At 39.9% G+C, this 16,763-nt stretch overlaps 1 protein-coding gene across 4 annotated transcripts in view; it reads left to right on the top strand.

Moving 5' to 3' along the window:
• The first annotated feature begins 451 nt into the window (after positions 1–451).
• TNRC6A (trinucleotide repeat containing adaptor 6A) overlaps positions 452–16,763 on the top strand; it is a 99,224-nt gene continuing 82,912 nt past the window's right edge. For 3 of the 4 annotated variants that reach the window (XM_060079019.1, XM_060079018.1, XM_060079016.1), the window contains exons 1-2: positions 453–633; positions 1,005–1,052. In XM_060079019.1, the coding sequence (XP_059935002.1) occupies positions 629–633; positions 1,005–1,052 (53 nt within the window). In that variant the 5' untranslated portion in view covers positions 453–628. Of the gene's footprint in view, positions 634–1,004; positions 1,053–16,763 lie in introns of all 4 variants that reach the window. The other variant, XM_060079020.1, reaches the window with a different exon arrangement.

Genomic DNA, 16,763 nt, shown 5'->3' with positions numbered 1-16,763 from the left:
AGAGAGGTTAAATAATTGGCCCAAGGTCAAAAATAATTAGAAGTGGCAGATTTCAAAAGCAGCGCGGAATCATCATGCTGCGGCTGGGGTAGAATTTGCGGTTTAGGCGATTTTTTTTTTTTTTTCTGCTGTGTTTTGGTGGGGGAGGGGCCGGGCAGCAGGGAAGGAAACTTGTGTCGCAGCAAAGAAGGAGGAGAGGGACTCAAGTCAGAATCCGAGGCGGCCGTGCCAAGAAAGGCTGGGCTCGGAGTTCGGCGGGGCCCCTGCCGCTGTGCTGGGCGCCTCGGAGGCTGTGACCCACCCCCATCCCCCCAGGGAGGTCCAGCCGGCGGCCGCGCCGCGCCGGGGCGGTTGCCAAGGGCCTACCCCGTCTGCGGCTCTAGTTGCTACGGCCTCCATCTTGAGGCCGGTGGCCGCGGCACCCCCGGAAGGGGTTGCCGAGTGGGGCATTCACTTCCGGTTTGGGGCCTGCAGCGGCGTCGGTGGTGGCGGCGGCGGCGGCGGCAGCGGGTCGGTGTAGAAAATGGCGCTGGTGCAGCGGCTCGGGCTTCTCCCCGCGGCGCTACGGAGGGCTTGAGGCTCGCGAGCCTCACTCGCCGCGCCCCTCTTGCTCGTGCACTTTACACACATGAGGTGAGTGGGGCGGGGGCCTCCCTCCGGGCGGGAGGAGCCTCGGGCGCTGCCGCAGGGCCCGCAACTGCGGGCTGCAGCGGCGGCGCCGGGCGTCCCCGAGACCTCGGGCCTCGGCGTGAGGGAAACCGGCTGCGCTGCTGCGGAGGCCGGACGGGAGGCCCGGAGGGGCCGCGCTGCACGGCTGGGGCCAGGCCGGGGGCTGCAGCTCGCCCGCGCCGCCTGACCGCAGTCGGGGTTGCAGCCCGCAGCTTTGTGAGCCCCCCCGGGCTCCCCTCCCCCTCCCCATCCGGCCCCGGCGCGAGCCTCTGCCGCAGCAGCTCCGTTTTCATGCGCATCTCTCTCTCTCTCTCCCTTTTTCTTTTCTGTTCCAGAGAATTGGAAGCTAAAGCTACCAAAGACGTAGAAAGAAATCTTAGCAGGTAAGATGGGCGAGCTTACCGCCTCTCGATCTATTAATCTTGTATTTCCACTCTGGCTCGCCCTTGCTGGGTTTAGAAGTTACCCGGTGTCATTTTCTTTCGCACGCAGGGAGCAGACACGGAGAAGAGGCCGGAGGGAATACTGGATGGAGGGATTGCGGGGAGATGCGTAATTACGCGTGTGTTCCTTTCTTTGGTGGGGGGGGGGAACAGCGAAAAGCAATTCTTGTAAACTTAGTTAAAGCATTCTCACCCTTTTAGAATTTAATTAGGGGACTTGTGCATTAATTACTATTGTAAATGGTTGCAGGCATTGTGTGACTCATGATTGAGGCGGCCCTTATGGCGGGCTGTCAAACTGTTTTGGCTTCCCCGTTATTACTTTGTAACTCAAATTGTTGCCTTTATAAAAAGATCCTATGTGTTCGCATTTTTTTTTTCAACACATTGCAGTCAGGCGGATTCTGTTGCACTGGAAGCAGTTTTGCCCTTGAACTTTACCAAGCATAAACTGCGTTTTGTTTTCTTTTGAAAATATATTTATATCTGCGTTCGGTGTGTGCTCTTTTTATCAGCTGGTAAAATAATTAAAAATCTGTTCCCAGTAAGTGGTTCTCATTCCTCTTGGACCTGAGTGCTTTTGCCCTGGTAATTTAAATCATCACCACAAAGGGGTTTTTTGGTTTTTTTAAACGATGGCTTTATGGAAATGTTGAGCTTTATTGAGCTGTAATTGCTTAAGCATCAGGGCATTGCACCGTATTTAACTCTTTTTCACATTCATTTTCTGTCTTACAGTCTTTTCCTTTCTTATTCGCCGTTTTCTTTTGCATCGTATTGGGACACTCAGAGAAACTTCTAGATTAACCTAATCAGTGAGCAGCTTTCTTTCACTTGAACAGAATAAAATAAAATTTCTCTGTCTCAGGTCTTAGTGTAGTTTGTGCTTGGTGATTGTAAGTTTTATGTTTGTGTTGAGGTTCTTAATTAACATTCACAGTTCAAATCATGTGAATATTTTTCAGCATAGAGAATCATTTCAAACTGCTAGTCTTTTGAGTTTTATAGGTATTAATTTGTTAAAGTGATCATTAAAGAATCTGTTCAGTCGGTGAAGGATGGACGTCATCGTCTTACCAAATAAGAGATTTTCTGTTATTCAAAATAATTACAGGATCATTTAAAGGAAATTAAACCCGATGTCACTGACTAAATAACTGTTGGATATTTAAATAAGTTTTGTCAAAAGCTATTAAAGAAATGTTAAGATATGAAACCGTTAAATAAAACAGGTTGAGTTTTTAAGGTGTAATTTCAGAAAGGAGCTTGGAGGTATCAGTCTGTTTCTCTTTCTGTTTTTGCTTTGTCAGGTAACTATATCAGTGTAATTCCTATGGAGGTTTTCTGGGACTATAAATTAAAAATTGTCTCTACCACAGGTATAATTTTTACATGCTATTACAGTTGGATAGAACTTGGAGTCTCTGTATCAGCTATGTATCAGGGTCTGAATCCCAGCTTTGGCACTTAGAGTATGACCTTGACTCTTGGCAAATCACTTAGCCTCTCTGTTCCTAATCTATAAAACAAGAGGCTTGGGCCAGCTAGTTGCTAAGGTCTGTTAGGTCCCTAGGGTTTTATAAAAAGGAGTCAAGTGTTGTCCCTGGCCACGGAGAGCATGTGCAGTCTAGGAGGAGGACTGTCATGGGTACATAAATAACTAATACAAGGTAGATGATGTAAGAGTCAAAAGAAGATACCATTCCATTCATATACTTAAGGCTCTTCGGTTGGTCAGAAAGAATGAAAAGGAAAAACAACAGGGCACTGTGTACTAAGGACCCTGTGAGAGGGTAACATTTCCTAAAGGTTAAAAGTTTCCTGAGGAGGGAGAGAGATGATTAGGTGGGTAAATGCTTCCTTTCAACTCCATCCTTAGCTCTGTGCTTCCTTTTTCACAAATAAGGAGAGTATGTCTTTACCCATTTGTGCTCTCCCCAGGAAGGCATTATCCTATATTCATTCAGTAAACATTTCTTGAGCATCTTATATGTTCCAAATGGAAGACTAGGCACTAGGGAAGGGAAGAATGGAAGTAGCTGAATTTATTGAATGTTTTTTCTGTCTGCCTGGCACACTTTTTTGAAGGTCTTATATTGACTCATCTGATCCTGGAACACTGTGAGGTAGGTATTTTTAATTTTCCTGTTTTATAGGTGAAGACTTTGATGCACAAAGAGGTTAAGTAGCTTTCAGGAGGCCACACCACTGGTATGCTTTGGACTTTATTGTGTTGCTTCACAAGAGGCGTGGTTCTTCACCTTGAAAAATTTTAAAAAATCTTTGGGGAGGCACAACCCACACATACAAGCAACACTTCTAGATCAGAATTTCCCACCCTGGGCACTGTTGACATTTTGACCAGATCATTTATTATTGTGAATTCTGGCCTGTGCATTGTGGGATGTTCAGCAGCATCTACCAGAAATACTCAGATGTGACAATCAAAAATGTCTTCAGATACCGCCAGAGGTCCCCTGGAGGGCAAAGTCACCCACACTGTTGTAGGTCTTAATGTTTCACGAAGATAACCAAACATTTGGATTTTTTTTTTTTTTTTTCCGGTATGCGGGCCTCTCACTGTTGTGGCCTCTCCTGCTGCGGAGCACAGGCTCCAGACGCACAGGCTCAGCGGCCATGGCTCATGGGCCCAGCCGCTCCACGGCATGTGGGATCCTCCAGGACTGGGGCACGAACCCGCGTCCCCTGCATTGGCAGGCGGACTCTCAACCACTGCGCCACCAGGGAAGCCCAAACATTTGGATTTTTAACGTTAAATCTTTAAATGTTAAATATCTTTTAATACCACGGAACTCCAAATTCCCATTGTATAGACCCCCTGTTTGGAAACTCTAGTCTCTGAATGAATGACAAAGTTATATTGCCATTCTCCTTTCCCTCTGCTAAACTGCAAACCCTCAAGACAACATGCCAGGTAGCCCGTGCCAGTTAAACAAAATTGGCACAATAGCTAAGTTTAGTTGCTCACATGAGGTAAACTATCTTAATTTACTGTTGGCCATTGAAATTGTCACTTTTTGTCGGTATCCTGGGCATTCACAAGAGAGCTATAATGTCTAGATCTGTGAGATCGCCATTGGAACTAAATTTTAAAGAATGGAATCAGATTTGTTTTTTTTTTTTTTTTTTTTTTTTGCGGTACGCGGGCCTCTCACTGTTGTGGCCTCTCCCGTTGCGGAGCACAGGCTTCGGACGCGCAGGCTCAGCGGCCATGGCTCACGGGCCCAGCCGCTCCGCGGCACGTGGGTTCTTCCCGGACCGGGGCACGAACCCGTGTCCCCTGCATCGGCAGGCAGACTCTCAACCACTGCTCCACCAGGGAAGCCCTGGAATCAGTTTTTAAAGGCAGAGAAAAAGGCAATGTAGGAACAACAGCAGAAATGAAGGCACAAAATCCAGAAAGTATAGGGAAATTTGAAATAGCAGTAAGTAGTTCAGTTGGATTGATATATAAGGGTGGGGGCAGGTGTAGAGTTTCTTGAATATCAGGTTGAGGACTTTTTGCATAAATCTTACATTGTGGGAGGCTACTAGGTGCTTTTAGGTGGGGTGGTGATAGGATAGAAAAATGATAACTAGTGATCTGGGCAAGAGGTGTGATGAAGACCTGAATTAAAATGGTAGCAGAAAAGAGGGGAGAGTGTGAGATACTAAAGATGTGGAATATGGGGTTTGACAGCTACTTAGTCTGTGATTAGTTGTGAGAGGAGTAAATACACAGGGTCTCTATCTTGGCTGAATGGGAGATTGACCCAGCCTCTGAACAGAATAGATGTGAGAACAGAAATAGGAGTTTGGAGAGAGAAGATGGTAAGTTACAGTTTATAGTTGTAAAAAATCTCTTGTAACTCAACTTATCTATCTTAAAAAAAATATATATATATATATCCAGTGTGATAGAATCATTGAATATTTAGGTCTGGACCATGATCCCAGCCAATATTCTGATCCCTTCATTTTACAGATGAGGAAGCTGTGGTCAAGGTTATAGTCTCTAACAAGTGACAGAGCTGGGATTCAAACAGGCCTTTTGACTCTCACTGTAGGGTTCTTACAGCTAGGCAGTATTTTATATTGCACAATAGAAGAAAGATAACTGTGGTTTCTCCTTTCTTTCTGAAAATGTGAGAACAATTCCCTGAATATATTTCGTGACCATTTTACTAATTTACTATAATGTAGGGTGTGTTGTCTAAAGTAGAACTACATGCTTCATGTTATGCTGTTTTTTTTTCTCCCTAAACCAACCATTAAATGTCATCATTTAAGAGAAGTCGTTAAAGATGCTACATACCATATAAAGTAGCATCTAAACTGGAACGTTTTTATCTGAGACACCTTTACTTGGGACATACTAAATAAGAAAAGACTAGGGACAGCAGGAGTAAACCAGAGCATTAGGTCTTCCTAGATAAGGTGGACCCTGCTCTTGGAATTCACCAAACTTTATCTGGAAAAAAAAAAAATCATCTTCTGATTTTGTTAAGCTTTTCTGTTGCTTTCCTGTGATGTAGTTTGTAGGCCAGCAATTTCATATTAGTAGGTTTCTTTCTAGCTTTATTTGGCAGCTATGTGGTATATCAATTGGTAGAATAAATGAATCACAAACTGTAAGCCTAATTTTAAAATGTGTAACAACCCTCTGGAAATTTTAAATATAAACATCATTAAAAAATCTGAGTACCATTCTGTAACTCTTGTGAGTTTTGGCATCTGAAGTAAGTGTGCAAGTATAAAATACAGTCCTTTACAGTTCTGTTTTATGACAACCTCAGAAGTATTGCCCATAATTGGAAAGACTAAAATAGATATGGCTGTATATATTCTTGTCAGATTGACTTACGATGTCTCTCACTCAGAATCGAGAAAATGTCCTCTCATTTAAAAAATTTTAAAAATCATTCTAATCTTCAGCAAAGTACCAAGAATAGTGCAGTGAACACCTGTATCTCCACCTAGGTTTACCAGTTACTAATATTTTGCCAAATTTGTTTTATCATGCTCTCTCACCCCTAAATAAGACAACATGTATCTCCCAAGAACAAGGGCATTCTACATAACAGCAATCAAATTATCACAGTCGGGGAAGTTTAACTTTGTTACAGTACTATTTGGTCCATATTCAAATTTTCCCAGTTGTCCTAATGTCTTTTTTTTTGGACATTTTTTTGGGGGGGTCGGGTAGCTATTTAATTTTTTTAAATTTATTTTATTTTTGGCTGCGTTGGGTCTTGGTTGTTGCGCGCAGGCTTTCTTTAGTTGCGGCGAGGCGGGGCTACTCTTCATTGCGTAGCGCGGGCTTCTCATCACGGTGGCTTCTCTTGTTGCGGAGCACAGGCTCTAGGTGCGCGGGCTTCAGTAGTTGTGGTACACGGGCTCAGTAGTTGTGGCGCACGGGCTTAGTTGCTCTGCAGCATGTGGGATCTTCCCGGACCAGGGATCGAACCCGTGTCCACTGCATTGGCAGGCGGATTCTTAACCACTGCGCCACCAGGAAAACCCCTAATAGTATCTTTTAAAATGTAGTTTGTTCTTTTCTCTCAGTTCCTTAATCCAGGGTTGCATTTAGTCATCTGTAATTTCCTTCCATCAGGAGCAGTTCGTTATGCATTTCTTCCCCTTTCATGACATGGACATTTTGGAATAGTCCAGTCTAGTTGTTTTTGCAGGCTTCAGTTTGGATTTGTCTGGTTGTTTCTGTATGATTAGATTCAGGTTGAACCTTTTTGGCAGGAATATCACATAGGTGATGTGTTTGTTCTCAGTGCATCACATCAGGCTCTCTCCCTGACCCCTTTGAAGGAAATTAGCTAAAAGTTTACCCAGTACTTTTACCTTTACACTAGCTCAGTGTTTCTTTCATTTTAGGATATGTCAAACAATTAGTTGAAACTGAGGTATAATTTTAAATAGTTGAGGTTACAGTAATTACAAGTCTTTTTAAAATTGGCCAACTATAATGATTGCAGGTTTTTTGAAGGGTTATTCTGAAGGTAGCTCTTCTATTGTTAGACATAAAAGTTGCGTGTTTTTGGCTTTCACCAGTAGTAAACTGAACCCTGGTAAGAAAATGAAACATAGGACTGGGCTTGTGATATGCATTCTTCAAAAGAATACCCCAATGAAGTTAGAGTGGCATTGTGCCACCAGAACAGGGTTTCTCATCCTGGATTCCACAGAGGGACCACAGGTGGTATGAGGTAGTTTGAAAAACTGAATGTGTGCTTTTTTTTTAAAAAAAAAAAGATGATCCTCAGCATTTATCAGATTTCAAAGGCTCATGGCTCTGCAAATATTAAGAAACATTGTGTTATAGGGGGGATGTTAGAGGAGCTGAATAATGTCAGTAAAAGGGAGATTTTAAGATTTAAAAGAGAGAAAGTAACATTCAACTAAGGCATGGTTTCTCAAAAAAAAACAAACCCAAAAGACCAACAACATGAAAATACAGTTGTCCCTCAGTATCTGAGGGGGATTGGTTCCAGAACCCACACCCCAGCCCATAGCAAAATCCAAGGATGCTCGAATCCCTTATATAAAGTGGTATAGTATTTGCCTATAACCTGTACACATTCTCCTGTGTACTTTATTTATTTATTTATTTTTATTTAATTAATTAATTAATTTATGGCTGTGTTGGGTCTTCCTTTCTGTGCGAGGGCTTTCTCTAGTTGCGGCAAGCGGGGGCCACTCTTCATCGCGGTGCGCGGGCCTCTCACTATCGCAGCCTCTCTTGTTGCAGAGCACAGGCTCCAGACGCGCAGGCTCAGTAATTGTGGCTCACGGGCCCAGCCGCGGCATGTGGGATTTTCCCAGACCAGGGCGCGAACCCGCGTCCCCTGCATTGGCAGGCAGACTCCCAACCACTGCGCCACCGGGGAAGCCCTCTCTGTGTACTTTAAATCATCTTTAGTTTACTTATAATAACTGATAACAATGTAAATACTATGTAAATAGTTGTAAATACAAGGTAAATGTTATGTGAACAGTTGCCCATGTATGGCAAATTCAGGTTATGCTTTTTGGAACTTTCTGGAATTTTTTTTGATCCTTGGTTGATTGAATCTGTGGATTTGGAACCCGGGATATGGAGGGTCAACTGTATAGTTTAAATGTCATATTAAGGTGGTCTTACTTTTAAAATGAATTGCATACTCTGTGTGAGCTGGTTATGAAGCAGAAATCCTAGCATTTCTACTCTTGTAACTAGGGAAAAGCATTTTGAATTTTAGGCAGTAGTACGTTGTGTGACCATGACTCAGCTGACTTCCCGTTTCAGATGGAATGTTCAAAACAGATTGAAACTTGGAATTTTATACTTTGAACCTTACAAGATACTTTCTGCAAACAGCAATTGATTGGATTTGTATAATAACAAACAAGATTAAACCAAGTCACTTGCTTTGCTATTCTTACTAGTGGTTTTGAGTCAGCCAGCATTTATTGAACAGCTTGTTGCAGTGATATTGAATGTTTTTATAATTTTGACATCTGTGTTTTGTTGACTTGGGTCCCTTCTTACTCTTATTCTTTTGGAGTATCCCCCTAAAACACAAGGAAATAGTGCCGTGTGGTGTGAAATATGCACTAATTTAAAATGTATTTTTAAGCATTACTTTGATAATTGACCATACAAAGGCTGTCAGAGAAATATGTTTTACTTAATATTCTTCTTGTGAATCCCTAGGTGATGTGAGGCATATAAGGGAGAATCTTACCAGGTAAAAATAGAAAGGGACAGAAAATGTGCATTCTCTACACTGCTGCAAGTGAATCATGTTCAAGCCACAGTTCTGAGCCTGTCGCTCACTATTTCTTAGAAACCTCTGCTGCCTTCCTAGTGACTCTGGAATTGAAGCCCAAACTCTTGTCTGTGCTGAGCTTATCTGTTTAGCTTTATCCCTTCTACCTTTTGCCCTGTCCTCAGTTCCTCCTTCTCTGAATGTCTCCTTCAATTTCTCCCTCAATTTTTTTTTCTAACAGCTTTATTGAGATTAAATTCACATACCATAAAGTTCACTCTTTTAAAGTACATGATTCAGTGGTTTAGTATATTTACAGAATTGTGCAATCATCACAACTACCTAATTCCAGAACATTTTTTTTATCCCCCCCCCCCAAAAAAAACCCATACCTGTTAGCAATCACTCCCCATCACTCCATCCCCTGGCAACCACTAATCTATACTCTGCATGGATTTGCCTATTCTGGACATTTCATATCAACAGAATCGTATAATATGTGGCCTTTTGTCTTGCTTGTTTCACTTAGCATGTTTTCACAGTTCATACATGTTGTAGCACGTACTTAATTCTTTTTATGGGCAAAAAATATTCCATTGTGTAGCTGTACCACATTTTGTTTATCCATTCATCAGTTGATGGGCATTAAGGTTGCTTTCACTTTGGGGCTATTATGAATAGTGATACTGTGAACATTCGTGTGCAAGTGTTTGTGTGGACGTACATTTTCAGTTCTCTTGGGTATGTACTTTGGGGTGGAATTGCTGGGCATATGGTAATTCTGTGTTTAACTTTTTGAGGAGCTGCCAAACTATTTCCAAAGCAACTGCACCCATTTTACAATTCCACCAGCAGTGTATGAGTATTCCATTTTCTCCACATCCTCACCCACACTTGTTATTGTTCTTTTTGATTATAGTCATTTTAGTGGGTGTGAAGTGGTATCTTACTGTGGTTTTGATTTGCATTTCCCTAATGACTGATAATGCTGAGCATCCTTTCACGTGCTTACTGGCCATTTGTGTATTTGATTTGGAGAAATGTCTATTCACATCCTCTGCCCATTTTACATTTGGTTATATTTTTATTGTTGAGTTGTAAGAGCTCTTTATATGTTCTAGATACAAGTCCTTTATTAGATACATGATTTACAGATATTTTCTCCTATTCTGCGGGTTGCCTTTTCACTTTCTTGATGTCCTTTGAAGCACAAAAATTTAAAATTTTGGTATGGCCAACTTGCTGTCTTAACCATTTTTGAGTGTACATTTCAGTGAAATTAAGCACATTCACAATGTTGTGCAACTGTCACTACCAGTGACTCTTTTCATCTTGCAAAACTGAGACTCTGTACCTATTAAACAGTAACTCCCCATTCTCTCCTCCCCTTTACCCTTGGGAACCACCATTCTAATTTCTGTCTCTATGAATTTGACTGTTATAGGAACCTCTTGAGTAGTTCCTAGAACCACTCCTAATATTTGTCCTTTTGTGACTGGCTTATTTCACTTAGCATAATATTCTCAAGGTTCATACATGTTTTAGCACATTAGCCAATTGATTTTTGTATGTTGATCCTGTATCCTGCAGCTGTGCTGAACCCGTTGTGTGTGTGTGTGTGTGTGTGTGTGTGTATTCCTTAGGACTTATATATATAGGACCATATTAACTGTGAATAAAGATAAGTTTTATAATTTCCTTTCCAATCTTGGTGCCTTTTGTTTCTTTTTCTTGCCTAATTTTCCTGACTAGAACCTATAGTAAAATGTTGAATAGGAATGGCAAGAGTGAACATCCTTGTCTTGTTTCTAATCTTAGAGGAAGAGCATTCAGTCTTAACCATTAAGTATAATGTGAACTGTGGGCTTTCTGTAGATGGCCTTTATCAAATTAAGGAAGTTTCCTTCTATTCCTAGTTTGAATGTTTTTGTCTTGTCATGAAAGGGTGTTGGATTTTGTCAAATGCTTTTTCTGTGTCTGTTGAGGTCACGTTGGTTTATCCTTTGTTCTGTTAATGTTGTATTACATTGATTTTCATATGTTAAACCAACTTTGCATTCCTGGGATAAATCCCTCTTGGGCAAGGTATATAGTCCTTACTATATGTTGCTAGATTCGATTTATTAGTCTTCTGTTAAGGATTTTTGAGTCTGTGGTCACAAGGGTTATTGATCTGTAGTTTTCCTTTCTTGTGATGTCTTTGTCTTTTGGTACTGGGTATGGTCTGGTTTGGAACCTAGAATCTGGGGTCTTGAGCTGTTTGGTTTGGCATCTACCTCATTCTGCATTGTGCATTAATAATTGTTTTTATATATCCAGTTCCATTTTTTCTTTTTAATTTTTTCCCACTTTATTAAGGTATGATTAACAAAATCAATTCCATTTTCTTTTTTCCCCCCAGCAGTGAGTGCATTGCCTGTGTATGTGTGTGTGTTCTATTGAGATATAATTGACAGCTGATTTGAAATATTTATATGCATGTTTACCCTTGAACAACATGGGTTTGAACTGTGTGGATTTTTATATGTAGATTTTTTTTTCCCACTAAATACATATTACAGTACTACATGATCTGTGGTTGGTTGAATCGTTAGATGTGGAACTGTGGGTTTGGAGGGCCAACTGTAAAGTTATATGCAGATTTTTGACTGCATGTGGTTAGTGCCTCTAACCCCTGCATTGTTCAAGGGTCTACAGTATTACAATATGATTACCACTGAAGCATTAGCTAACACCTCTATCATGTCACATAATTATCATTTCTTTTTTGTGGTGAAAACATTTAAAATCCAGTCTCTGAGCAACTTTGAAGCATATAACATAGTATTGTTGACTATAATCACTATTCTGTATATTAAATTTCCAGAACTTATTCCCCTTAGTTTCAGGAGTTGCAGGTTTGTACTGTTTAACAACATCTCCTCAATTCTATCCCCCAGCCCCTGGTAACTGCAAGTTCAGGTTTTTTAGAGTCCACATATAAGTGATAATCATATAGTATTTGTCCTTCTCTGTCTGACTTATTTTACTCAGCATAATGCCCTTAAGGTTCGTTCATGTTGTTGCAAATGGCAGAATTTTCTTCTTTCTCGAGGCTGAATATTATTCCTTTGTATGTGTATACAACACCTTCTTCATTCATTGATGGACACTTAGGTTGTTTCTATATCTTGTGAATAATGCTGCAATAAACATGGGAGTGCAGATATCTTTTTGATATCCTGTTTTCATTTCTCTTGGATATATTCCCAGAAGTGGGATTGCTGGGCCATTAACAGTTGTATTTTTAGTTTTTTAAGGAACCTCCATACTGTTTTCCATAGTGGCTGCACCAATTTACATTCCCACCAACAGTGCACAAAGGTTCCCTTTTCTCCATGTCCTCGCCAACACTTGTTACACTTGTTACCTCTTGTCTTCTTGATGACAGCCATTCTAAGAGGTGTGTCAATTCCATTTTCTACTGTATGCTCTCCTTTCTTTGGTCGCAACATTTTTTGGGTCCTAACGTTAGTTTAGTGCCATATTTTGTACCTAGTTTCTTGTAGTTAATGTTTAGTGTACACTTATGTGCATCTCTTAAGCACTTCCTCTGCATTACCTAATTTAATCTTCACAACAACCCTCTGAGGGAGGTACAGTCTAAGACCTCTTATAAAGGAGGAGACGGAGGCGTTAGAGAAATTAAACAAGTTGCTTACACAAGTCGGTAGTGGAGTTGAGATTTAAGCCCACATCTCTTTGGGATCAGAGCCAGAGCTCTTAACCTCATGCTGTGCTGCCCAGGAAATGCTTGTTTGAATAGATTGGATTTAAACTGGTCCTTAAAGAAGTAGAATGTGGGTAGAAGAAAGTGAAAAGAGTTCATGTTTGGTGGTGGATGGGGTTAGAGTGTTAGTAACAGCAGGGAAGAAGGAATTGGTATTAAATTGGAGTACTAATATAAGTAGAACTGCTTTTTGTTCGCAGAACAGTAATTAGTTCTATTTGGAAGAGTGAGATTAACATCTGAAATAATTAGAAAATGAGCATTGTTTAATTAGAGGTCAAGGGTGAGTTTTGTATGAGTTGGAAAGAATTATGAAGGAACTAGTAATTGTTAAGCCTCAAAAGAGGAGTAGATTTAGGAGAGTAGTTTAGCAAACCAGATTTGGGGTCAACCTTTACCATTGTCTTATACTGTACAGGTCACTTAGAGCTTCCAATCCTTGGTTTCTCTTAGTGTCAAATGGGAATAACATAAATTCTGTGTTTTGGCATTGTGGGTTCAAAATAGATGATCTCTTCAGAGCACCTTGTAAACTGTACAGTGCTCCTGTTACTAAGGTGGGGGGTTTCAGTTCTTTTAAAATTCTAATACCACTATCCTCAACCTGTGATTTTTATTTGAAAATAATTTCAGTCCGAGAGAAATTTTACAAGGATAGAAAAAAAATTCCTGAATAGCCTCCATCTGTGTTCCTCAAATGGTGATATTTAACCACCTTTGCTTTCTCATTCTCTTTTTACATGCATACTGGTTTTTTCCCTAACCATTTGAGAGTAACTTAGAGACATGATGTCCCTTTACCCCTAAAAACTTAAATATTTATTTCCTAACATACTCAGCCATAAAAAAAGAATGAAATAATGCTATTTGCAGCAACATGGGTGGACCTATGTTGCTGCAAACATAGATTATCATACTAAGTGAAGTAAGTCAGAGAAAGACAAACATTATATATCGCTTATATATGTAATCTAAAAAAATAGTACACATCAAGTCATTTACAAAACAAACAGACTCAGACATAGAAAACAAACCCATGGTTACTGAAGGGGAGGGGAGGGAGGGATAAATTAGGGGTTTGGGATTAGCAGATACACACTACTATATATAAAATAAACAACAAGGATCTGCTGTATAGCATAGGGAGCTATATTCAATATCTTATGGTAACCTGTAATGGAAAAGAATCTGAAAAAGAATGTGTGTTTGTGTATAAACTGAATCACTGCTGGACACCTGAAACATTGTAAATCAACTATATTTCAATTTAAAAATAAAATAAATATTTCCTAAATTCAAAGACATTTTCTTAGTAACTACAGTGCCATTATCAAAATTGGAAAAGTATTATTCAGTACAATCTTAATAGCAAATCTGCAGATCTTACTCAAATTTTGCCAATTGTCTCTAATACCTTTTAGAGCAAATTTTTAAAAAAAACAACTTCTTTCTGGTCAGAGATTCAATCTAGGATACAGGCTGCATTTAGTTTTCAAGTTTGTTTAGTACCTGTAATCTGGAACAGTTTCTCAGTCTGTCTTTGTTTTTGAAGACCTTGATATTTTTTAAAGAGTACAGGTTAGTTATTTGGTAGAATGTCTCTCAATCTATATTTGTCTGATGTTTCCTCTTGATTAGATTTACATTATGTGTTTTTGGCAGGAATAGCACAGGACTGATGTTGTTTTGCTTATTGCCTCATATAAGGAGGTGCATCATGTCCATTTATCTCATTATTGGCGATGGTAACTTAAACTACTTGGGTAAGTTGAATACCAGCTACTTGGTATATGTCAGGTTTCACCACTGTAAAGTTAGTACTTTCTCTCTGTAATTAATAATTATGTTGTTGGGAGTACTTCGAAACTATGTAAATATATTATTTCTCATCAAGATTCTTGCCTGAGTCAATGGATTGCTAAATAGTGATTTTCTAAGTCCATTATTTTTGCTACATTAGTTGACATTCTACTGTATGATCTGTCCCTTTACCCTGTTAATTCATCCATTCATTCATTTATTCATATCAGTGGGGATTCATGGATTCTTCATTTATTCAGTGGGTTGTAATCCTTTACTAGCATTATTTTATTGCTTAGTTTATGAGGCCAGTAGAAGCCCCCTTCAAGCTCAACCTCCTACTTTTTGAGGATATCCAGACTATGTATCATCTGTATCTTCACTGCTACCTCATCATATCCTGTTGTCTTATTTTTTCTTCATTCTTAAGAGGAAGATATGCTGACTTCACTGCCGTCTGTGCTTCACTACCTGCCTATGCTTTATGGTTCAAAATCAAATGCTATCTAGAAATACACAGCGTTGCTGCCACCCTGTCTTTTGTCCTCTTTTCTCCACATATTTCTATCACAAATAGGTATTTTTATTAGTTTCTGTATGTGTGTGCTTCTAGAATTCCTTTATGCAAATACAAGCACATGGGGGATATATATTCCTATCTCTTCCCCACTTTTAACACAAAAGATAGTATACTGAACCTTAGTTTTTTCCCCAGTTAACTATATACCTTTCAGATCCTTTCATATCAGAATATGGAGGCCTTCCTTATCTGTTTTACAGCAGCATAGTTATTCCATTTTATGGATGTATCAATTTTATTTAACTACTTTAACATTTGCAGGTATAAACTACCTGTGACTGTAAACAAGCTTCTCTTGTGTTACCCCATCTATTATCACCCTCTCTGATACCTTTGTTCCTTAACCCCTTTTCTACTTCTAAATAAGTACTAGTCTTCCTTATTTAAAAAAAAAAAAACTTCAGTTTTATCCTGTTTTTTTTTTTTTTTTCATATCATGGCTAAATTTTTGAAAATCTGATCACGCTTAACCTCTTTTGCAGCAGTTTGGTTTCCATCTTTACTATCTGGTGAAATTGTAGCTTTGAGGGTTACCAGTGACTTCCTGTTGTGTAGTGCTAGACTGGCTTTGGTGATTAATTTAGGCATAGGAGGACAAGAAGGAGGAAAAAAGAAGAGGCTGAGAAGCAGATAGGAAAAGGAGAAGCAGGAAGGCTGGGAGAAAACAATAAATTGTAAGGGAAAAAGTAGGTGAACAACATTTTTTGGCAGAAGATGTGAAATTATTTTCAAAACTAGCTTGTAACATACAGTTGGTTTCTGTGTGAAGGTGAGCTGGTTCATGGTAAGTTGTGACTGATAGGCTAGTTGGGCCCTATGGAAAGTAGCCCCCTATTTTCTATAATCATTTCTAACAGCAGAGCCTCCATTTAAAAATTTTTGCTTTCTACAATCTGGAGTTGTCATTAACCTGTCTCTCTCTTGTCATTCTTATTAATATTGTCAACTATTCCAATTTCTTGTGATTATATTGGATTTATTCTTTGCTGTTCGTTTCCACTTGCCACCATCATGGTTCAGGACATAGCACTTTTACTTGGATTACTGCAACAGTCTTCTCACCCTATTGAGCAAATTTATTTCCTACTTTTACCCAGTGCTTTTCCTCCCTTTTCTATCCCAGTCAACACTGGACCCTGAAATTGCCATGCTAACAGGTCTCCATGCTTTGCTGGTGTCCATGCCCTTTTGTGCTCCCTTGCTTGAAAAAGCCCATCTCTCTTTAGAAATCCTGCCTCTTCTTTAAGACCCAGATCAACTTCTTACTGCTCCATGAAGCTTTGCTTAGCTGTAACAGCTCATATGCATGTCTTATTTTCCTGAACTTGCTTATGACCTCTACCAAATGATTTCTTGTTTCCATATTGTGGGTGTGTTCAGTTGTTGTTTCTACAAAATTGTAGTTTAAAACCATGTATTCTACTTGGGTTCTCCCAGTACACAGCAGACTGCTTGACTTTAGGAATCCCCAGGCATATTCTTACTGATTAAACATTTTGTATGTTATTATTAAATGATTTTGGATGCAGAGAGTCAGATCATCCAGGTACCTTGAGGGTCTGCTTCCTTGCTGTCCTGTGGATGTGTACCTTTTTTAATGGGATTTTGTTTTTGTTTTTTTTAACAAATGATATACTGATCTGGACCTTGACCTTTTTTCAACTCAGCAGTGTGTCTTAGAGATCTTTTCTGTAAGACCACATTTGTTGGGGGGGTTCCCCAAGACCACCCTCAGGTCT

Source organism: Mesoplodon densirostris, chromosome 16 (genome assembly GCF_025265405.1).
Source record: "Mesoplodon densirostris isolate mMesDen1 chromosome 16, mMesDen1 primary haplotype, whole genome shotgun sequence".
Lineage (NCBI taxonomy): Eukaryota > Metazoa > Chordata > Mammalia > Artiodactyla > Ziphiidae > Mesoplodon > Mesoplodon densirostris.
The sequence above is the reverse complement of the archived record's forward strand: the minus strand, read 5'-3'. Positions and strand labels throughout refer to the sequence as shown.